This window comes from Phacochoerus africanus, chromosome 12, assembly GCF_016906955.1.
Source record: "Phacochoerus africanus isolate WHEZ1 chromosome 12, ROS_Pafr_v1, whole genome shotgun sequence".
Classification (NCBI taxonomy): domain Eukaryota; kingdom Metazoa; phylum Chordata; class Mammalia; order Artiodactyla; family Suidae; genus Phacochoerus; species Phacochoerus africanus.
The window spans coordinates 36,321,441-36,345,486 of NC_062555.1; the positions used below are offsets into that span (position 1 = coordinate 36,321,441).

The 24,046-nt window shown below is 38.1% G+C and overlaps 1 protein-coding gene across 1 annotated transcript; it reads right to left on the bottom strand.

Moving 5' to 3' along the window:
• Positions 1-1,995: 1,995 nt before the first annotated feature.
• RMI1 (RecQ mediated genome instability 1) lies at positions 1,996-23,998 on the bottom strand. Its single transcript, XM_047754539.1, has 4 exons — positions 23,830-23,998; positions 17,781-17,841; positions 4,826-4,922; positions 1,996-4,089 (listed from the first exon to the last, which is right to left on the bottom strand). The coding sequence occupies exon 4, from the start codon at positions 4,051-4,053 to the stop codon at positions 2,179-2,181; it is 1,875 nt and encodes a 624-aa protein (XP_047610495.1). The 5' UTR covers positions 4,054-4,089; positions 4,826-4,922; positions 17,781-17,841; positions 23,830-23,998; the 3' UTR covers positions 1,996-2,178.
• Positions 23,999-24,046: the final 48 nt, after the last annotated feature.

The window sequence follows — 24,046 nt, forward strand, 5'->3', positions numbered from 1 at the left end:
GCCAGATCACAAAAGGCCTTACATACTAGATGAAGAGTTTGAACGTCACCCTGTAGGAAAGGTGGTAGAAGGTTGATATTAAAGGGTAACAAAGAGAAAATAAATTTATTCAAGAAAGATCATTTAGGCAAGAAATTATAGGAAAAGGTATAAGGGTAAAATAAGGCACAGATCAATTAGTAAACCTACTGGATGGAATACTCCAGGCCAGAGAAGACTAGAGCCAGGGTCAAAGCACCAATATAGAAGGATGGATTGATACTGAAGTACTACCCAGTCTTTAGTGACTGAATATGAAGAGAAATTAAGGTTTAAGCCCAGCTTTCAAGCACTATTCACAGAGACAGAGTACAAGAGAACATTTAGACGAAAGATAATGAAAGATAATGCCATCCATTTAGATCTCTTGGAGTAAAAGAGCTATGCAAGTATATAAAAGTAGTTATTATCAGAGGATAGAGCAGCAAAATCTGGGTTATGCCCTGAATTCTGATTATCATCCTTTAACAAAAAAGGACAAAAGAATATTAGAATATTTTTATGCTATATCCATATCATATTTTTATATATTTATCTTCCAGATATTTTCCTATTATTTTAACTAAAACCACAATGTCATTTTATCATTTGTTTAATGTTTTAAACTTCCAGACACTTTAAATTTTTTAAAGACAAAAGATAAATAACTACCTTTAAATGTGGTTTTAAAAGTGGAAAAGTGAGGAGTTCCCGTCGTGGCGCAGAGGTTAACGAATCCGACTAGGAACCATGAGGTTGCGGTGTTCGGTCCCTGCCCTTGCTCAGTGGGTTAACGATCCGGCATTGCCGTGAGCTGTGGTGTAGGTTGCAGACGCGGCTCGGATCCCGCATTGCTGTGGCTCTGGCGTAGGCCGGTGGCTACAGCTCCGATTCAACCCCTAGCCTGGGAACCTCCATATGCCGCGGGAGCGGCCCAAGAAATAGCAACAACAACAACAACAACAAAAAAAGTGGAAAAGTGGGGAATAGTCTTGCTTTAAAAAGAGATCAGCACTTCCAAGAAAATTAAAGGAAGACTTATATGTAGAGCTAATTCAGAAGTGAGGTATTACCTAAAGACCTGGATAAATACCTAATTTTAATCTAAAAATAATGAAATACTTACTGGATCTTAATAATTATATATTATCCTTGAAAATACAAGTTTTGGGGGGGGGTTGTTTTTGTTTTGTTTTTGCTTTTTAGAGCCACACCCGCAGCATATGGAGGTTCCGGGGGTCGAATCAGACCCCTACACCACAGCCACAGTAATGCCAGATCCAAGCCACATCTGCAACCTACACCACAGCTCACAGCAACGTCGGACCCTTAATCCATTAAGCAAGGGCAGGGATCAAACCCACATCCTCATGGATACTAGTTGGGTTTGTTACCACTGAGGTACAATGGGAACTCCAAAAATATGGTTCTTAACCATTCGATATAGTCTCTGAAGTGGGATCTAGTTAAGACAGTATTTGCCTTAAGATCAGCATTGCTGTGAGCTATGGGATGCAAGCTATGTGAGCTATGGTATGGAAGATTCGGCTCAGATCTGGTGTTGCCGTGGCTCTGGCATAGATCAGGAGCTGTAGCTCCAATTAAACCCCTAGCCTGGGAACCTCCATATGCCGTGAGTGTAGCCCAAAAATACAAAAAAAAAAAAAAAAAAGCCTGAAATATGCCCAACCAATAATTATAATAAGGAAAATAAAAACCAGCAAAACAATTTGCATCTTCAAAGCCTGACATTCTAATCCACTGGATTTACATTTTTTCCTAAGAAAAATAATATAAACAAATCTTTAGGGTCACTCTACATATTAGAAGTACTCAACTATTTATAACGGTTAACTTTCAAAAGCATGACTCATCAGTATACACCAATATAATACTTTAGCAGTTATTTGAAATAACAAGTAGAAAACAAATTTCTCAACAATAGTAGGTAATAAATTACTTCAGCAAAGTTACTATAAAAATTTTATTAAAAAATTTAAAACACATAAACATGATTAAACATTTTTAAATTAAACTGAAATTAGTTACAAAACTTCCTTTCCCCTTCTAAAAAAAGAAAGTTACAAAAGTAAAAGGACAAATTTAATTCTAAATATTTCCTCATTTTTTGGAATTGTTTTCTAATACAATTTTAGTAAATTATTTCTTTAATCGCCTCTTTAGGTTCTCAAGGTGTTCCATATTAACGTCTTGTAATGCCAGTACCATTGCCTTAGACAAGCAGGGATCAAATGAAATAGTCATTAGACAGCACAAATCTATTAAATCTCTCTGACATTTCTGCAAACCTTCTCGGAACTTTTGGTATTTACAAGGATCCTTTTTTAACTGTTTCATTTCTGGGACTGAAAACCCTATCAGACTAAAAAGTATTTCATGTACAAAGCCTACATCTAGATATGCAGTACCATCAGAAATTTTTGCTGTTATACTCCATATGCCACCAGAACTTGAGAGATTTCCAGTTAAGGTTACAATAAATGCTTTGACTTTCACTGTTGTAACTTCCTTTGGTTTGCTGGCCATTAAAACAGACAAATAGATAAAGGGTGGAGAATATAAATCCATGGTGACAGAAAGATTAGTGCTATTCTCTGATGATCTTAAAGAACAAGACTGTAAATGGCGCTCGCTTTCATTAGAAATGTCTCCACTCTTTTTTGGTACATAACTGACCAGCTCTCCATTTAATATTTTATTATTGAAGGAATGTCCACCTGAACTGCTGGCTTGTTCTATTTCATTATATGGCTCTGAATTCTTATCTTCATTTGTAAAATCATGGGGTAGGGGTACATTATGATTAACTGAAAAAGTACTACTGTTTCGGTCTCTAGCAGATGGACAACTAAAAGATTTGTCTTCATTAGTCATTTGCTCAGATAAATTTTTTTTGTTCCAATTGTTTCCATTTTTGCAAATCAAAGAAAAATTATTCAGAGTATTAGATCTATGCAAAAATCTCTCTATACTTTCATCTGGAGTTCTGTTCAAAGTCATTGGCTGCAATTCTTTAGTCTCCATTTGTTCTTTCTGGACAGCTTCTTCTAAAAGCAAGACCTCCTCCAATGAAAAGTCCTCTAATTCCCCATCAGTGAAAGGCATGGATTGGTTTCGTGGTCTCTCTTTTGGTCTTGGAGAAATAACAAGTCCTGGTTCAAAATCTAATTGTGTGGTGGGAATAGCATTTGAGGAACTACCTGTGCTGAAACAACTTCTTTCCAAGGAGGCATTATTTGCTGCAAGTTCATCACTTTCATCAAGACTTGCCAAGAGTTCTTCATCGGAAGGTCCTAATGTAGGATCTAGAACATCTGTAATTCTGGGGATGCTTTGGTTAGAATTATTTGGTATGACTGAAACTGTAGGATCAGGTTCCCCAATTAATCTTGCAAGTACTCTTTGGGGGGCATATTCTTCTAAAAGAGCATCTACTTCTCCTCCTAACACTTTCACATTTTCTGGTTTCAGTAAGAGAACACCAAGACGGAAAGAAATGTTTCCATAAATCAAAATTTTTGTTCCTGGAGGAAGATCACTATGAAGAGCTGGAATAGAATGATATTCCATTCCCTGTATTTGTACAATTCCATCAGTCAGCTGTAGCATCAACATTCGTGAAGGCTTTGCTTCCCAAGGTTTTGGGACTACTTGTGTTTCAGCTGTAATTAGGTCATTACTTGTATTCTTCCCTCTCAACTTCTGTATCTGGGCATATGCAGGTTGACTTACATCAACCAATGAAATAATTTGCAGAGCAAAAAATCCATTCAGTTCTCCTTTTGGAACTTCTAAAATGCCATCAGGTAAAAGAGGATACTCCAAGTCTCTGAGATCAGTAAGGAGCCATTGTTCAAACACTTGTTTATTCATTTGTGCCTGACTCAAATTAACATTATCATTTTCTTCTTGGATCCAGTTAATACAAGCTTCCAGCCACATCAAAGGTACTTTAACATGCCATGTAGCTAAAAGCCAGGTTTCAACTCTTGATGCAATACTAGTTACACTCATTTCTTTTAAATAAAAGAAATATTAGGCATCTATTACCTGAAAACAAAACAAAAAAAATTATGGTAATTCAGTATATCTAGGTATAGTTTCTATATAATTCTCTACAATGCACAAAGAGGCATAACCAAACCTTTAGATTTCTCTCTCTTCAGCATCTTTATAATTCTTTGACTTTCTACCAATTACCACAAGTAATCAGATGGTATAATGAGACAAGCAAAAATGTTGAGGGTTAGCTGTCAAATTACAAGCTCAGTGATCTAGAATAAATTTCTTAACTTCTCTAACCTAGTTTCTTCTGTCTACAAAATATCAATACCACCTCCTACCTATCAGAGTTTTTGTGAGAATTATATGATTAATATTTGTAAAGCAAAATGTCAGACCTACAAAATCATATGGTAATTAGTAGTTATCATATTATTAATAATGAGATTCTAATCATTTAAAATTTAGTTAAGAAATAATATTTACCAAGGTTCTTTTCATATCTACAATTCATAGTCTATTATAACTTATACTATTGTGTTCTATAAAGTCATAACAAGTAACAACAGACTCTGAGCTGATGTAAACTATCTTACTTGTTTATAATTCTCAATAGTCCTGTTAGGTAAATATACGTCTTCTGATTTTCTCAGTATGATTTTAAAAAAAAGGTAGCAAAACACTAAAGACTAACCCTGTGTTCACAACACTGTGTTTCCTTTCTAAAGATGAAGATATCTAAGAGTTTGAATTTATGTTTTAATATATCCATAAGAAAACTTACCATTTGAAATAGGAGCATAGAATTTGATGACAGGATTTGGAACTGGTTATTCAGTGGATTACTTGTAACCTCTACTGCTGAGAAATGACCCTGAGAGCTAAGACAAGAAGCAGTAAGGGTTATAAGAGGAAGCTGCAAAAAGAATCACTGGCGAGAGTTTGATGTTATGGTTTCAAAGGTTCCTATTATCAATCAGGGTACAGTGGAGGTAATACAGAATAAAAACATGAGGCTTGATGGGGGCAGTCAAAAAAAAAAAAAAAGATATAACCCCAGGGCTGGTTCATCAGAAGCCATTCAGCTCTGCTTCAGGGACAGACTCCTATATACTGGTAGGAATTCAAGAAGAGGAAGTAAGCATTCTTTAAACATGCTTTAAGATGATCCCTTCAAACTCTGAGATTCTACAATATTAAAGACTGAACCAAATGACCAACTTAAAGGGCAGGAAAAGATATCTACATTTTAATCTATCAGATCACTGACAAGCTTCATGACTTATCTCAATAACCTCGTTTGCTGAACCTGCAAAAGTTCTGACACATTCAGATGCTCCTCCTTTTTAACAACATACATGTTTTTTATTCGGATATTAGGGAGACTGGACCAGCATTTGCCTCAGATGGGTCCTGGTTGGTCTAACCAATTATAGTGGCCCAGAAATGGATCCTGATGGGTCTAAACTAATTATGGCAACCCATGATGTAGACAAAAATCTGTGATGTAATTCTAGTCAAGGAGATGGGAAGAGCAGTCAACTAGGAAAGGAAGAGTGGGGTGGCTTGCTTTTGAAAATGATTTCCTCACTTTTAAAGACGTGAGTGGGATGGATTGGGAACTTGGGGCTAATAAATCCAGACTATTGCCCTTGGAATGGATTAGCAATGAGATCCTGCTGTGTAGCACTGGGAACTATGTCTGGTCACTTATGATGGAGCATGATAATGTGAGAAAAAAGAACGTATGCATGTATGTGTAACGGGGTCACCATGCTGTACAGTAGAAAAAAAATAGTGTATTGGGGAAATTTTAAAAAGGGGGAAAATGATATTTTAAAAAATTTAAAAAATAAAGACAAAAAAATGAGGCTTGGAATGAAACACACAAAAATAAGTGACTATGAGAAACTCAGACGCTCTTATCTAAGCTTGTTTCCTGTCTATATACTTACTTCATAGGGCTACTATGAAAATTAAAGGACAGGAGAAGATGGCAGGCTGAGCACAGCATAGACACAAATCAGCTGACCCCAGGTGGCAATCCAGCCATTTAGGCTGCTCACTTAAGCCTCAGCAGCAGCTGTAAGGCCAGAAGTGTTGGCCAAAAGGTGTCCAAGGCCCACAAGCAAACCAAGGCTGAAGTAAGCCAAAGCAGCTAAAACTGAAATTGAACAGTACCACCTGCAGTACCAGCAGAAGAAGAAAAGGTTCAAAGCCAATGAAGCTGGGGCTCTGGGATCCCTTGGCAGTGGCAGCACTGAGCTAGAAGAGGAGACCCAGGTGATGACTTATCCTCCAGAACTACTTCTAGCAGAACAGGGATGAAGTCTCAGACAACCTCTCGGCCTTTGTTTATGACATCTGCCCAGAGAGCCATGAAAACTACCACATAAAGGAGAAGAAGCCCTGTTCCATGGTCTGGCATTTTAGATGTCTTCACATAAAATGAAATTTTAACAGAAGCTTGAATTATATTCTCGTGAAAAGGTATTATCTTTGTATATTACATAGTAGGTCCCCTCACTTTTCAGAGAATAGCAAATCCAGCTTCTTATAAAAAACTTAAAGAGCATTAAATAATCTTAAATATTTTAAAAATCTCTTTGAGCATATTAAGTACACTTTAAAAGTGGAACTAATATCCTTAAGGAAGAACAGAAGATATTTAAACAGTAACAGGCATTTATGAAAAGGATCGATTAGATATCTTGGATAAAAAAAACTCAGTAGGTAGGATAAACAAATGAAGAAAGAACTTACACACTGGAAATTATCTTATGAACAGAGTACGAAGACTTAAAAGAAAAGAAGCAAAGAAGGGGGAAAAGAGCTTAGTAGGGAGTAATCATGGTCTCAGGAGAAAATAAAAGAAGTGAAGGAAATAGTTTTTGAAAAGTTAATGGGTGAAGGTGGGCAAAAGGCACAAATTTCTGGTTATGAGATAAATAAATACTAGGATTATAACGTACGACATGATTACTATAGTTAACACTGCTGTGTGATATATAGAAAGTTGTTAAGAGAGTAAAACTTAAGAGTTTGCATTGAGAGGAGAATTTTTTCCCCCTTTTCCTTTTATTGTATCTATTTTATCTATAAGATGATGGATGTTAACTAAATCTGTTGTGATAATCACATCACAAGATATGTAAATGCTACCTTAAACTTAACATGGTGCTGTACGCCAATTATTTCTCTATGCACCTGGAAAAAATATACAAATAAAAGTGAAAATTTAATAGTAAAAAAAAGATAACGGTTGAAATTTTTCTAAAATTCAGGAAAGCTATGATTCTGCAGGATGTAAAAACTCCATACTGCCTAGCAGCATTTACAAAACTCCACCCCTAAACATAGTATGGCAAACTGTAAAACATCAAGGACAAAGAAAAAAAATCTTAAGATTCAACAAGCTGGATCTAAAATTTTAAATAACGAAAATGCAGAAAATAAAAAAAGAATTCAGAGGGAAGTTAAGATATCCCTCTTTTGTCAAGGAGGGTAATTGAAATTCTGAATGCTTAGAATTTTATAAGGAAAACAAAAAAATTATGTATTTAAGGGTAAAAATGAAAGATTGAAAAAAATCATTCTTACAATCCTCCCAAAAATCAAACAGAAAATTGATTTTTAAAAAGCCATAAAGCTCTAAGAAGAAAGAAAATTGAGAGAAGAAACAAAGACAATAAATTTTGGAAACTAGAAAACAAACAGATTAGTACATGATTTAGCAGGCACTTGAAAGTTGAATTCTAAGGTTGTATTAAGGGCAGCTGATTTAAAAACCCAGAACCTGAGTTCCCTAGTAGTAGAGCAGGTTAAGGATCGGCATTGTCACTGCAGCGGCCTGGGTCACTGCTATTGTACAATTTCAATTACTGGCTCAGGAATTTTTAGGAATTTTTAGCTGCTGTGGGTGCAGCTAAAAATTTTAAAAATTAAAATTAAAAAACCCAGAACCAGAGTTCCCATTGTGGCTCAGTGGTAACAAACCCAGCTAGTAAACATGAAGATGCAGGTTTGATCCCTGGCCTCGCTCACTGGGTTAAAGGATCCAGAGCTGCCATGAGTTGTGGTGTACGTCACAGATACAGTCCAGATCTGGCGTTCTGTGGCTGAGGCATAGGCCAGCAACTACAGCTCCGATTTGACCCATAGCCTGGGACTTCCATATGCCTTGGAGTGGCCCTAAAAAACACCAAAAATAAACAAACAAACAAATAAATAAATAAGTAACAAAATAAAATAAAAAACCCAGAACCCACAAAAGGAAATATTAAGTATGTTTGGAAGTAAAGGATACCCTCAAAATAAGAATGATTAGAAGATTCTTCAAGACATTTAAGACTGTGGTATTCCTACCCCACATTAGAAAGACTGCTCTTCTACCTCTAGAGAGGATAAAATAGAGGCTCTCTAGACCTGGGGGTCTAGGGTAGAGCTGAAGGTACAATACTGAAAATAAGGAGGACAAATGAATTCATAAATACCAAAAATACTAAATGCCGAACACATGCTACTGTCTTCCTCCACAAAGCTTTCAGAAATACCAGCAACTAGGCCTATACTCTCCAAGGAGACCAGAAGATCTTACCACCCTAACAAAAAAGTCCTAAAGATACTTACATGAGAAGTTCTCCAACTAAACAAGCTATATTTGAAACTACATGCAGACTCAAGAGTTTCAACCAACTTTCTACTTCCCTTCTTAATTATGGTAAGATACCTGAGAAAACCCTTTCTAACAAAAAAACCACATCAACAGAAAAAATGCAGTGACATGACTATGAAGGAATACAAAAGCTTTAAAAAAAAAACTATCATTAATATCCCCAGAGAGGCAGGACATCATATCCATGAAATAACAGGATGTTATAAAAAGGAATATTCACTGGGCAAAACTCAACTCTTAGAAGTTTTAAATATGACAGCAGAAGAGTTCCCATTGTGACTCAGTGAGTTAGAAACCCAACATAATCTCAATCCCTAGCCTCACTCAGTGGGTTAACAATCTGGCATCGACACAAACAGCAATGTAGACTGCAGATGTTGCTTGGCTCTGGCATGGCTGTGGCATAGGCTTGCAGCTGCAGCTCCGATTCAACTCTCAGCATGGGACCTTCCATGTGGCACAGGTGCTGCCGTAAAAGGGAAAAAAAAAAGAAAACAAAACAAAACAAAATAAAATATGACAGCAAAGATGAAAAACAGCAGAATGAATGGAAGATAAAAAAATTAAGAAAATCTCTGGGAGTTCCCTGGTGGTCTAGTGGTTAAGGACTCAACACTTTCACCACTGCAGCCCAGGTTCAATCCCTGTTCTGGGAACTGAGATCCCACATTGAGCTTCCACACACTGCAGCCAAAACAAACTAAATTTTCTAATAAAAGTTAAGAAAATTGACAGAGTTCCCGTCGTGGCGCAGTGGTTAACGAATCCAACTAGGAACCATGAGGTTGCAGGTTCGGTCCCTGCCCTTGCTCAGTGGGTTAACGATCCGGCGTTGCCGTGAGCTGTGGTGTAGGTTGCAGACGCGGCTCGGATCCCGCGTTGCTGTGGCTCTGGCGTAGGCCGGTGGCTACAGCTCCGATTCGACCCCTAGCCTGGGAACCTCCATATGCCGTGGGAGTATTTTTAGCTAAGAAATAGCTAAAAAAAAAAAAAAAAAAAAGACAAAAGTTAAGAAAATTGGGGAGTACCCATCATGGCTCAGGTGGTTAATGAATCCAATTAGGAACCATGAGGTTTCAGGTTCGACTTCTCTCAGTGGGTTAAGGATCCGGCGTTGCTGTAAGCTGTGGTGTAGGTCGTAGATGCAGCTCAGATTTGGCATTGCTGTGGCCGTGGCATAGGTCGCAGATGCAGCTCAGATTTGGCATTGCTGTGGCTGTGGCATAGGCCGGCAGCTGTAGCTCCGATTAGACCCCTAGCCTGGGAACCTCCATATGCTGCAGGTGTGGTCCTAGAAAAGACAAAAAAAAAAAAGAAAGAAAGAAAGAAAATTGGGAGTTCCCATCGTGGCTCAGTGGAAACGAATCTGACTAACATCCATGAGGACACAGGTTCACTCCCTGGCCTTGCTCAGTGGGTTAAGGATCCAGTGTTGCTGTGAGCAGTAGTGTAGGTCACAGATGTGGTTCAAATCCAGCATTGCTGTTGCTGTGGCGTAGGCCAATGGCTACAGCTCTGATTCGACCCCTAGCCTGGGAACCTCCATATGCTGTGGGTGTCGCCCTAAAAAGACCAAAAAGAAAAAAGAAAAAAAAAAGTAAAGAAAATCTCTTCTAAAACTAAAACATCAGCACAAAGAAATCAGTGGAACATAGAAGAAAAATGGATAGCCCAGGAAATCTAACAGACTAGGAGTTCCAGAAAGAGAAGGGGTAAATAAAGAAATAAATTAAGAAAAATTTCCAGAACTTAAACACTTCCAGATGAAAAAAACTTGACACAACAGAAAAAAAACAAACAACGTGGCATTTCTTTATGAAATTCTAAAATATAGGGACAAAGATTCTGTTATCTTCAAACAGGTCACATTAAGAAGACTAGAATTTTTAAAAAATAACAAAAGATCAGGAATGAAAATAGCTTTAGATTTCTCAATGGAAGCCAGAAGGTAAATGAGCAATTCCTTCAAATTTCTGAATTTCAGTTATTTTCAGGCAAATTATCAATCATGTAATGACAATGAAATAAAAACATTTTCAGATGAGCATTGTCTAAAACTATTTTGTAACGGAAAATACAAATTGCCCTAACACAGAGGAATAAACCAACAAAGAGGAAGACGCAATGGCCTCAATCTTACACAAAAGAGAGGCAAAGCATTATAGGCAAGGATATTTGCAGGATTTAAAGGCAAACTTCCCCAAAGCCCTCAGGAGATATTTTTCAAGAAGATAAAACTGTGGAAGATCACTGCTTCACTGTCTTTTTTGGGTTTACCTAAACCAGTTAGATTGCTGATGTATTCCAATGTACAGTGGAGCTTTACATAACTGGAGGAGTTAAGGGTTGAACAGATGAAAAATGCACAGAAAAAAACTAAGAGAAAAAAAAAAGACAACTTAAGAGAAAACAAAAGGTTGTACGAGAAAGAAATTGTAATATTTGTATACTACATGGCTTGGTTGTAAATAACATATAAGTAGCCGTAATAATACACACTCTAAGTACTAGTCTGACAAAAATTTTGACAGAGCTATATAGAGATAATAGTGAGATGGAAAAAGTGAGAGTTGGGATAGGGAATGAGAAAGGTAGGTGGAGAGAGAGGTAAATCCTCATTTCCATAACGAAAGTCCAAAGATAATGTCTAAAACTGAAAAATCAGGAAGTAACAATATTTGTATGGTTTCCAAAGTAAATATCCAAAAAATCGGCTAGAAAAGTTGAAAGTGTTTGCCTATGGGGAGTGGAACGAAGGCAAAGGAAGGCAGAGGATTGCTACTTTTCAAAACTATGCTTTAAAGTTCGATTTTTTTTTTTTTTTTTTTTGCTCTTTAGGGCTGCACCTGCAGCGTATGGAGGTTACCAGGCTAGGGGTCTAATCAGAGCTACAGCTGCCACAGCAAAGCCAGATCCGAGCCGCGTCTGGGACCTACATACACCACAGCTAACAACACCACCAAAAGCTTAACCCACTGAGCGAGGCCAGGGGTCAAACCCGCATCCTTATGGATATGTCGGATTTGTTTCCACTGAGCCACAATGGGAACTCCCTGAAGTTTGGTATTTTAAATAATACATGTAAAACTTTTACTTTCTTTGATCTTCTCCCATGTTCTATGATTTCTTTGTACTAATATTTAATACTGGAGGAAGATTTTCCTAACCTTAACTTCCCTATATTCTCCTGAGTTTTTCATTTCTGCTACCAACAATGAATAAAACAGCATAAGAGTACATACGCTTGAAAATTAAAAGTATAAAAAACAAAATGCTTTTCCCTAAGATCAGGAAAAAGGCAAAAATGTCCACTCTCAACACTTCAACACTGTACTGGAGACCCTTTTCAGTGCAATAAAGGCAAGAAAAAGAAATAAATCGTATACAGATTAAAAAAGAAAAAAATAAGATAGAGACAATGGAACAGAATAAAGCCCAGAAATAAACTCTCGCATACATGATCTGATGATCTTCAACAAGGGTGCCAAGATTACACATGAGGAAAGGACAGTCTCTTCAACAAATGGTGTTGGAAAAACTGGATGTCCATATACAAAAGAATGAGATGGACCCTTATTTTACACCATATTCAAAAATTAACTCAAGATGGATTAAACACCTAATTGTAATACCTAAAACCATAATACTCCTAGAAGAAAACACAGGGGAAAAGCTTCCTAATACTGTACTGCAATGAGCAATGATTTCTTGGATATGACACCAAAAGCACAGGTAACAAAAGGAACCATACCAAACTTAAAAACTCTGTGCAGCAAAGGAAATAACAGTGAAAAAACAATCTACAGAACGGGGGAAAATACCATAATTTTTTTTTTCTTTTCAGGGCTGCACCCGTGGCATATGGAAGTTCCCAGGCTACAGATCAAATTGGAGCTGCACTGCAGGCCTACACGTCAGCCACAGCAACGTGAGATCTGAGCCACATCTTCGACCTACACCACAGCTCAAGGCAATGCCAGATCCTTAACCCACTGAGCAGAGCCAGGGATCAAACCCACATCCTCATGGATACTAGTTGGGTTCCCTGTCGCTGAGCCACAACGGGAACTCCTATCATCATTTTTTTAAAAGAGAGAAAAATCAAAAGGTAAGAAGAAGACGGAAAAAAGAGGGAAAAAAAATTACCTCTATTTGCAGATGACATGAATGTTTAGGGAAAAAAATGCTGAAGACTGTACAAAGAAGCTATATCACCTGATAAATGAGTTAGCAAGGTACCAGTCTCTATTTAGTGCCACATATTTGCACTTCTGTGCTTTTGTTGATGATTTCTCTATTTAAAATGGACCCTTAGCATGGTGCTGAAGTGCTGTGTAGTGTTTCAAAACACAAGAAAGCTGTGATGTGGCATGTAAAAAAAAAGTCACAGGTAAAAAATGTTAGTTAAGCTTCTTTCAGGTGTGAGTTATAGTGCCATTGGTTAAAACTCAGTCAATAAATCCACAACATATAGTGAGGAAAGTGTCTTAAAACAGAAACACATAAAATTACGTATTGATCAGTTGGTAAAAAGTGATGACTACAGTGTCTCAGATACCTAACCCTGTCTTTCCCCTAGGAACAAGGTTCGGTATTCCCTGTGTTCACAGAGACTTTTATTTATATAGAACATAACTACCAAAATAATGAGACTTGATTGTACTAGCAACGAATAAAGATTATAATTTACAAACGTCCCCAAAATTTAAATCTAACAAAATATGTGCAGGATGCATGTATTGAGAACTACAAACTACTGATAGAAGAAACCAAAGACAACCTAAACAAATGAAGAGATATGCCATGTTGAAGACTGATCAAATTCCAATTCTATTCAAACTGATAATTCAATGCATTTACATGAAAAATCCCAGCATTTTTAAAGAATGGCAAGCTGATTCTAAAATTTATATGGTGGGAGTTCCCATGTGGCTCAACGGCAACGAACTCAACTAGCATCCATGAGGACGTGGGTTCAATCACTGGCCCCACTCAGTGGGTTAAGGATCCTGCACTGCCGTGAGCCACGGTATAAGTCGAAGACACAGCTCAGCTCCTGCATCACTGTGGCTCCAGCTCCGATTAACTCCTAGCCTGGGACCTTCCATATGCTGTAGGTATGGCCCTAAAAAGAGATAAATAAATAAATAAATAAAATTTATACAGAAAGACAAAGGGAATTAGAATAGCTGGGTAATTTTTAAAAAGAAAAACAAAGTTGGAGACTCACACTGAGTTCAAGACTTAGTATACAAAACTACAGTAATCAGGAGTTCCCACTGTGGCAGAATGGGATCAGCAGCATCTGGAGAGCGCCAGGACGCAGATTAGATCTGCAGCCCCACAAAGTGGGTTAAGGATCTGCCATTGCCACAGCTATGGCTTAGGTCTTGACTATGGCTTGAATCTGATCCCTGGCCCAGGAACTCCATATGCCATGTGACAGCCAAAAATGAAAACAAACAAACAACAAACAAAAAAACTACAGTAATCAAGACAGTAAGGTACTGGCAAAAGATTCAACATATAGGTCAATAGGAAGAGAAGACAGTCTAGAAAAAGACCCATTCAAAGCAATAAAGTCATCTTTTTCTCCTCCACACCCCCCCCCAAAAAAAGAAAGAAAAGTTCGGATTTAAAAAAAAAAAAAAAAAGCTTGGGAGTTCCCACTATGGCACAGGGGGTTAATGATCCAGGTTGTCTCTGTGGCAGCACTAGTTCAATTCCCAGCCTGGTGCTATGGGTTAAGGATCTGGCATTGCCACAGCTATGGTGTAGGTCACAGCTGCAGCTTGGATTCAACCCCTGGCCCAGGAACTTCCACATGCTGAGGGTGCAGTCAAAAAAAAAGAAAAAAAATAAAAGCTCACAGAATACAAAAAACAGGAGTTCCCGTCATGGCGCAGTGGTTAACGAATCCGACTAGGAACCATGAGGTTGAGGGTTTGATCCCTGCCCTTGCTCAGTGGGTCAAGGTTCCAGCGTTGCCGTGAGCTGTGGTGTAGGTCGCAGACGCGGCTCGGATCCTGCGTTGCTATGGCTCGGATCCTGCGTTGCTATGGCTCAGGCGTAGGCTGGCAGCAGCAGCTCCAATTCGACCCCTAGCCTGGGAACCTCCATATGCCGCAGGAGTGGCCCAGGAAATGGCAAAAAGACCAAAAAAAAAAAAAAAAGAATACAAAAAACAGACTTACTGGTAGTTGCCAGAGGCAGGGGTGGGGGTGAGTGAAATGGGTAAAGGGGATCAAAAGGTACAAACTTCCAATTATAAAATCAGTAAGTCATGGGAAAATAATGTAAAGAATGATCACTGTAGTTAATAGTATTGTATGGTATATTTAAGAGTTGCTAAGAGAGTAAATCTTAAAAGTTCTCAGCACAAGAAAAAAAAATTTTTTGTAACTAAGTGTGGTAAAGGATGTTAACCAGACTTATTGTCATGATCATTTTTCAATGTATACGAATATCAAATTAGTATGGTGAATATTTGAAACTAAAAACGTTAAATGACAATTGCACCTCAATTTTTTAAAAAGGGAAACAAAAGTCAGAAGAAAAATCTTTATGATCTTAGTTTCTTAAAAGTTTTCTGAGGAGGAGTTCCCGTCGTGGTGCAGTGGTTAACGAATCCGACTAGGAACCATGAGGTTACGGGTTCGGTCCCTGCCCTTGCTCAGTGGGTTAAGGATCCGGCGTTGCCGTGAGCTGTGGTGGTTGCAGATGCGGCTCGGATCCCACGTTGCTGTGGCTCTGGCGTAGGCCGGTGGCTGCAGCTCTGATTCGACCCCTAGCCTGGGAACCTCCATATGCCACGGGAGCGGCCCAAGAAATAGCTAAAAAGACCAAAAAAAAAAAAAAGTTTTCTGAGGAGTTCCCTGGTGGCTAGCAGGTTAAGGATCTGGTATTGTCACTGCTGTGGCTTGGGTTACCTCTACGGCACAGGTTCGATCCCTCGGGAACTTGTGCATGCCACAGGCATGGCCAAACAGAGGGGTGTTTTCTTAGATATAACACTAATAGCATAACCTATAAAAGAAGTTAATTGAGCTTCACCAAAATTTAAAAATTCTGCTCTGTGAAAGGTACCGTTAAAGAGTATAAAGACAACTCAAATACACAAAAAGACAAGCCACAGATGGGAAGAAACACATAACTGACAGAAAACATATCCAGACCATAAAAAGAATTCTAAAATTCAATTAGAAAACAAACTAAATTTTTTGGCCACACCCATGGCATGTTGAAGTTCCTGGGCCAGGGATCGAACCAGTGCCACAACAGTGACAACACTGGATCCTTAACCTGCTGAGCCATCAGAGAACTCCAAAAACAAACTAATTTTAAAATGAGTACAACTATAATGGAAAAAATAAAAATCATTAATTAAAAAGAAATTTTAAAAATAAAAGAAAGCAAAAGATTTGAATAGATATTTCACCAAAAGATATGTGGATGGCAAGTAAGACATTGGGAAATACAAAATTAAAATCACAGTGTGATACTACATATCTATTAACATAGCTAAAATAAAAAATAACTGACAATACCAAGTACTGGAATTCTCATACATTGCTGGTAGGAATGCCAAATAGCACAGCCCTTTAAAGTACAGTTTAGCAGTTTCTTCGGAAGAAAACAGTTTAGCATTTTCTTAGAAAGTTAAACATACACTCAGCATGCAATCATACTACTAGGTATTTATTCAAGAGAAATGAAAACTTACACCCATTAAAAATCTTTATGTGAACATTTATAGCAGCTTTATTCATAATTAGCAAAATCTAGAAACAACCCACATGTCTTTCAACTGGTGAACTGATAAACAAATTGTAGTACATCATTACAATGGAATACTATTCAGTAATAAAAAGGAATAAACTACTAATAGATGCAATAACATGAATGAATATTGCTATAGACTGTGTCCCTCACAAAATTCATTATGTTGAAATCCTAATGCCCAATGTGATAGTATTAGGAGGTGGGGCCTTTGGGAAGTGCTTAGATTTTTAGAGTGGAAACTTCATGAAAGTGAGTAGGGCTCTTATAATAAAGACCCCCTTCTCAGAGCTACTTACCCCTTCAACTTACAGTAAAAAGACTGTCATCTAAGAACCAGGAAGCATGGCCTCACCAGACACCCACTAAATCCACCATCACTTTGATCTTGGACTTCACAGCTCCAGAGTAATAAATTTCTTTTGTTCATAAAACACTTGGTTTATGCTATTTTATTATAGTAGCCCAAACAGACTAAGACAAATGTCAAATGTGTAATGCTAAGTGAAAGAAGCCAGGTAAAGACTGTACAATTCCATTTACATGACATTATGGAAAAGACAATATTATAGAAACAGAAAACAATTTAGTGGTTACCAAAGACTGGGGGTGTGGAAAGGAGCAGACAAGGGACACAAGGAAATTTGGGGGATGATGAAACCATTCTATGCCATGATTGTGGTGGTGATGGTGGTAGTGGTGGAGGCAGAGATGATGATGTGGTTAATGTCTGTCACAAGTCATAGAACTACACACCAAAAAGAATAAGAATATTACTGAATGTAAATTACATCCTCAATAAAAAAAAAAATTGAAGACAAACATCAAGTGAATAGAAACATAACAATTAATTTTCAAACCTGCTAAGGAAAACACAGAATAAAGAAAACAATCCCAGAGTTCCCATTGTGGCTCAGTGGTTAATGAACCCAACTAGTATCCATGAGGACTCGGGTTTGATCCCTGGCCCTGCGCAGTGGATTAAGGATCCAGCATTGCCATGAGCTGTGGTGTAGGTCGCAGATGCGGCTCAGACCTTGAATTACTGTGGCTGTGGTGTAGGCTGGCAGCTACAGATCCAATTGGACCCCTAGCCTGGGAACATTCATATGCCGCAGGTATGGCCCTAAAAAGACAAAAGAAAAGAAAAGAAAGAAAAACAATCCAAAAGAAGGCATTTTCCAGAAGGGACTGGCAAGCACAATAAAAAGAAACAATAAACAAGATGGTAGAAATAAATCTAAATGTATGAGCAATTATAATGAACATCGATTAACCAACTCACCTGTTAAAAGATACTCTCAATTTGAAAAAACCAAGTTCAGCTGTAGGCTTAAAAGATAGACCTAAAACAAAATAATATCAAAATATGAAATTAATTAAAATAAAGCATGTTAAAATCTTCAAGTATGATTTTATGAGGCCATTAGTTGACCTGACATCTTATCCTCAAGATTGAAAAATCCGTACTTGTATAACTTAAGATTCCAAAGTGCTATTTTATCCCATTTTTAACCTCAAAAATTAGGCTAGATCCAAGGCACTAACGTGTGCTCATCAATAATAACTTACCTTATTTCCTCCACCAAAATTTAAACACCACAGCACTGGCAAAAGGACCTAGCATAATTGGCAGAGGTGTTGCGGTAGTAATGAGATGACAGTCATTAAGTAAACTGAAATCAAGACAAAGTGTACTTGCAGTAGAGGTATAATTATTTAAATGAACTATCAAGCATGAACGCCACAATCAAGTTGTTTGCAGAATGTTTTGTACTATAAATTACCCAGGGTACAATATATACCCCTAAGTTATTACACGCATCCATTTAATACAAAAGCTGTTTTCTACCTGAACCTATTAAATAGTAGGATTTAATACTGTTAATACTTCTAGGAGGATAATGGATCCAATAAAAAAGTAAAAAAAGACTATGAATCGAAAAGGTCAAGGTTGGATAAAAAACAGAATTTCACTAGTGTTTATCGAGCAGGGACACTTGTGTAAGTAGAGAACTGAAGAAAAATGTTTAATTAAAAGTAAAACATCTTATTTGCAAGATTTAAAACTTTTTCAAAATATATACTTTTACATCTGCAGTATTATCTAAACCTCAAAATAGTCATTTATAATAGAAAGGGTAGGTATTGTCAACTATTCGGGTTAGAATGAAACAGGCATGAAGATTAAAAGACACAAAGATCATACAGAGCAGCAGACCCAGAACTAAAACATAAATTCTACTAATATCCATCCTTATACCTTTTTCTACATCCTGTTGACTTAAGCGAAAAGAGAAAGTAAAGCCAACCCCTCATTTACATATAAAACCCACTTAGATATACAACTCATTCATTAACAGTCTTTTTTCTTTTTTTTCTTTTTTTTTTTTTTTGCCATTTCTTGGGCTGCTCCCGCTGCATATGGAGGTTCCCAGGCTAGGGGTCTAATCGGAGCTGCAGCCACCGGCCTACGCCAGAGCCACAGCAACACGGGATCCAAGCCGTCTGCAACCTACACCACAGCTCACGGCAACGGCAACGCCGGATCGTTAACCCACTGAGCAAGGGCTGGGATCAAACCCGCAACCACATGGTTCTTAGTCGGATCCGTTAACCACTGCGCCACGACGGGAACTCCAATTAACAGTCTTTCTATAAGAGCACTACACTGTCACTACAACAGAATATTCTCAGATCTCATTTAAATAACAAGCTCAACTGGTACATTCTATTTTATTTACAAAGTCAAATAAAAGAACACAGAACCTCACCTTCTGCATCCATCTTTGTAATAGGTTCACGAGAGTGTTATCATTAAGTACTACTGTTCCTTTTGCTATAACTCTATTAAAATACCACATAAAACAATTTTTAATTTTTTAAATACTACAAACTGATATTTTAAGGCTTATATTCATGTATTTTTTTAATTTTGTTACTTTAAACACGCACTTCCTTGTGTGAGTTGTTGAATACAGCAAGTGACAAAACTCCTTCAGAGGACAGTTGGGATAAATCCTGAGAGATAGTGCTCAAAGAACCATAGTGAAATTAACGTGTAGCAGCCTTAATGAATAATTCCCTAAATCGGACTAGGAACCATGAGGTCGTGGGTTTGTTTGATCCCTGGCCTCGCTCAGTGGGTTAAGGATCTGGCACTGCCTCAGCTATGGAGCTGTGGCGTAGATTGAAGACTCGGCTTGGATCCTGCATTGCTGTGCCTGTGGTATAGGCTGGTAGCTGTAGCCCCGACTGGATCCCTAGCCTGGGAACCTCCAAGTGTGCTGCAAGTGTGGCCCTAAAAAAGGCAAAAATAATAATAATAATAATCCCCTCTAAATATTACCCTCTAGGATGTGAATCTCCACTTCTGGAGCTACATGATGTACTGTAGTTTTATAATAACGTCATAACTAAATGTACATTTGCTACATAGAATTCTTCACTTAATAGCAAAGTAAGTAAAGTGGAGGGCATATTGATCTGAAACATGGCTTAGTCCCCACAATTGTATAACAATGTAATAAAAAGATGTTTCTATCTCTAATAGGATTTTTTTCCTACAGGTTAAAAAGAAAAGCTTATTCAATTTTTTAATTAAACCAAAAATGTTTTATCATGTAGGATTATAAAATTTAGACTGGGTTTCAATAACTGAGTGCCTTAAAAATTTAGTAAACTGTATTACTTCCACCTACTTTTTCAAGAGAATTCTAAGGTTTTCATTCCTCCCTTACTTGAGAAATTAGGTAACCACAGTCACTCAGAGGGGAGGTATGATCCAGAGCAGCACAACTTCCCTTTTGCTCACACACAAAAAATAGACCCTGATCCTGAAGAACATCATTGTTCTGGAGGTCCCATTGTGGCACAGTGGGTTAAGAGTCTGACTGCAGCAGCTCAAGGTCACTGAGGGGGTACAGGTTCAATCCCCAGCCCTGTGAAGTGGGTTAAAGGATCCGGCATTGCCACAGATGCTGCACAGGTCAAAGCTGTAGCTCAGATTCAATCCCTGACAATGGGGGGCATATGCCACAGGTGCAGCCATAAAATAAAATAAAAAATAAAAAGACCATCACTGATCAAGAAAAAAAAATGGGAAAAAGCATGTATTGTTTAAATTGTACATTAAGAAATGTTCGAATCATATGATTCATTTATTTTTAAAACTTAATCTTAAGAAAACAATCAAAAATGAAGACAAAGATTTATGTGCCAGAGTGTTTATCACTACAGTTTTACAGTGTGGAGAAAAAAACAGAAACAATCTAAATGCTCAACAGAAAAAAAATTAAACACTTTGGATCCATGAAATGGAAGGTTATAGTCTTTAAAAAAAAATTAAGGATTATTTAATGACACGAAAATATGTTCATATCTCATTTTGTTAGGAAAAAAGGCCAAACATAAAACTATATATATCTAGATTCTGAAAAAGAATGGATGTTGTGTATACGATTAACTGAATCACTTTGTTGTGAAATTATAACATTGTAAATTCAACGAGACTTTTAAAAAATGAAAAAAAAGTAAAACTACATACATCTTAATCTCAATTAATTTTAAAATCATGAAAAAAATGTTTTTTTAAAAAATTGATTGACATCTTGTACATGCTAAACTTGGCTGACCAAAATAATCTACATTGCAGATTTTGACCACAGGAATTGAGAAGAAAAGAAAAGAGGAAAATTATATCATTCACCATTAAGACTAGGCGAATTTGATTTATAAGCTGATTTTCAGCCAGCCTCACATATTTCAATTTTTTAAAAAACAAAAAGAGGCAGAAGTACCATCATATTGGACATTGTATAGCTAAGACTTAAAAGTACTAACATATTTCTATTATAACCACTCCTTGTTTCTAATGTCTTCATCTAAAAAATAAAGTAAGTCTCTGTTTTAACTCCTTGGGGATGACTTCAAGGTAACCCCAGAATTTTGAGAAGGCACTCTCTGAAAACTAGAGGGGAAAAAAATTATATTTGTATGACTGGGTGACTTTGCTACACAGCAGAAACTGGCAGAACATTGTAAATCAACTCTAATTTTAAAAATTATCTTTTTAAAAAATTATATTTAATGACTGAAATCAGAAAGAAGTAACTAGTGGAGCTGTTTGTGGATCCTCCATAACCTAATGTAAGGAAAAGACAGAACAGGTTTAGGAGTCTGAATCCCATCTCCGTTATGTGACCTTAGACATGTTCCTTAACTTCTCTCAGTCTTAACTGCCTTGTCAGTAAAACAGAGATATTGACAATTTACTTGAAGGACTGTAGTAAGCATTAAGCTGCCCGAACAAGGTCTGGTATAGAGAGCAGAAAGTGGCAGTTATAAAACTGTAAATAATCATCCGCCTGGCTAGTGTACTATCTCAGTTATATTAGTTTATCTGAAGTAAATCCCACAGCTAATTTAGAGCTAATACCAGTTCTAAATTCATTGGGAGGGTCCAAATAATAATACAATTAACTACACAAGACAGGATCTCATAATGTATCAATCAAGTTAGCAAGTCCTTGAATAACTATAGACACAACATAGTTTGGCTGAAAACAATAGAGGATGAAAGGATGGTGGAAAGACTTTCCTCAAGCTACCAAGTCCTTGAATGAAGCAAGTAGAATATAGTTTGGTTGAAAATAGAGGAAGAAAAGACAGTGAGAAAACAGACTTTCCTGTTGTTTAAATAGTAAACCTAGAAAACAAATGAAAAGAGGTAAGGAAGAAAACAAGTAGGAAAAAAGAAAATCTGACAATGGCATCTGGAAAAGGGGAATAAGAGTTAGGGACCAGTCATGAGTGAAACTGGGAAGGAGTTCTTAGACCTACTTGCTTTGCATTCCGGCCCATCACTCACCACTGTTTATCAAGTCAAAAAATGATGGCTGCAACAGAAATACTAGCTTGAAAGAAAGCATTATTGATACAGTACCCTTATATGTACCTGTTTACGTTAATGAAAGTCCCGGGTTTTAAATGACAGATTCAATTAAATGCTGCAAATCCTAACTAGATTAAATCTCTATAATCCAAGTAGCCCCAGCCCCTTCATACTCTCAGTCAATTCTTGGTTGAACATTAAACATCTGAACCATATATTATAAAACCAAACTCGAGTTAAGTTTTACCTCCCCACAAGACTATAGTATTTTTCATGGCGGGGGCCATTACAAAAATTATACTGCGACTCAAAGAACCTTTTATTAACTCCACAATCCCAGACACTATGTTCTAACAGTACTTAACTACCCTCCCAGCCAGCAAATGTTGGTGTTCAGTTCGCCTTAAAAAGTTTCTTCCTAATCAAACAAGTAAGATACTAGATGGCTGATCATAGCCACTTTAAAAAGATGCTAGTTACACCTAATTTGCAAATTCTTCAAGAGGGAAATCAAGTTACAACGGAATGAATCAGCACAAATTCATCATGACCAAAATATATATATATGTGTGTGTGTGTATTCAGCTTCACACGTAAATTATAGCATTTTTGCACTTACACGTGAATTTGAGGTTGTGGGTGAGAGCCGGCGGGTTAAGTCGGGATGTGGATACTGGGTACTACTGGCAATTTTCCAGGTTTGTCACCGATTCAGAGTGACCTTAAGTGCCTTAACAAAAGAAACCATCAAAGACCGACACAGGGGCCTTAGAAGTAACCAAACACAAAGCAAGTATAAAATGAATAAGCTAGGTCGATAATACATCTGAGGGCGAGGGTTTTGGTCTGTTTTAATCACTGCCGAATACCCTGACACAAGGCGGGTGCTTGAAGGAGGTGGGTGAACTTTGGAAAGCGGATGTCTACAACACAATTTGCGATTTGCATTCATTGTAGGAAATGAAAGTAATATTTCCAGAAATTTTTCACACATAACTGCAGCAACGATACAAAATATACGTATCATAGGCCTCATGAACAAGAAAAGAAAGCGAAAAAAGAAAGGGAAAACAGAAAAAGAAAAGGTGTCGTCCGGACCAAGAGACCCTGGGCTCTCCGAAGGTGAACAGACTCAGGGCCGGAAGAGAAGGGGACAAGTTCTCCAGGACACCGGGGCTCGCCCGCCACGGCCTGGAGGGACGGCCTACGTTTCCTGGAGTCTCGCCCAAGGCGCCGGCAGGCAGCAGGCCGAGCCCCGCGGCCCGTTACAGGCAGCGAGTTACCGCGGCTGGGGCCGGGCCGCTGACGGGCTGCACTTACCGACGCGCAGTTCGCCCTGAAGCCCCGCAGACCGGGCGGGAAGGGAATACCGGGGAGGGAGGGAGGGAGGCGCGAATGTAGACTGTGGAAACAAGGGCACTTGTCTGGGCCTAGCACCGACCTGGGCGTCCCGACTTCCCTCGAGCAACAGCGGCTGCCGGGCCGCTCGACTTGAGAGACCAGGAACCGCTACGCCGCGCGCCCTAATCCTCTTTAGCTCGTTCCCGCCAGATTTGCCGCGCAGTCATGCCCCTCCTCCCAACCCAGAAAACTCCTCCCGGCCGCGAAGACGCCCCTTCTCCCGCCCCCTCCCTGTGAGCGTGAACGAGACAGCCTTT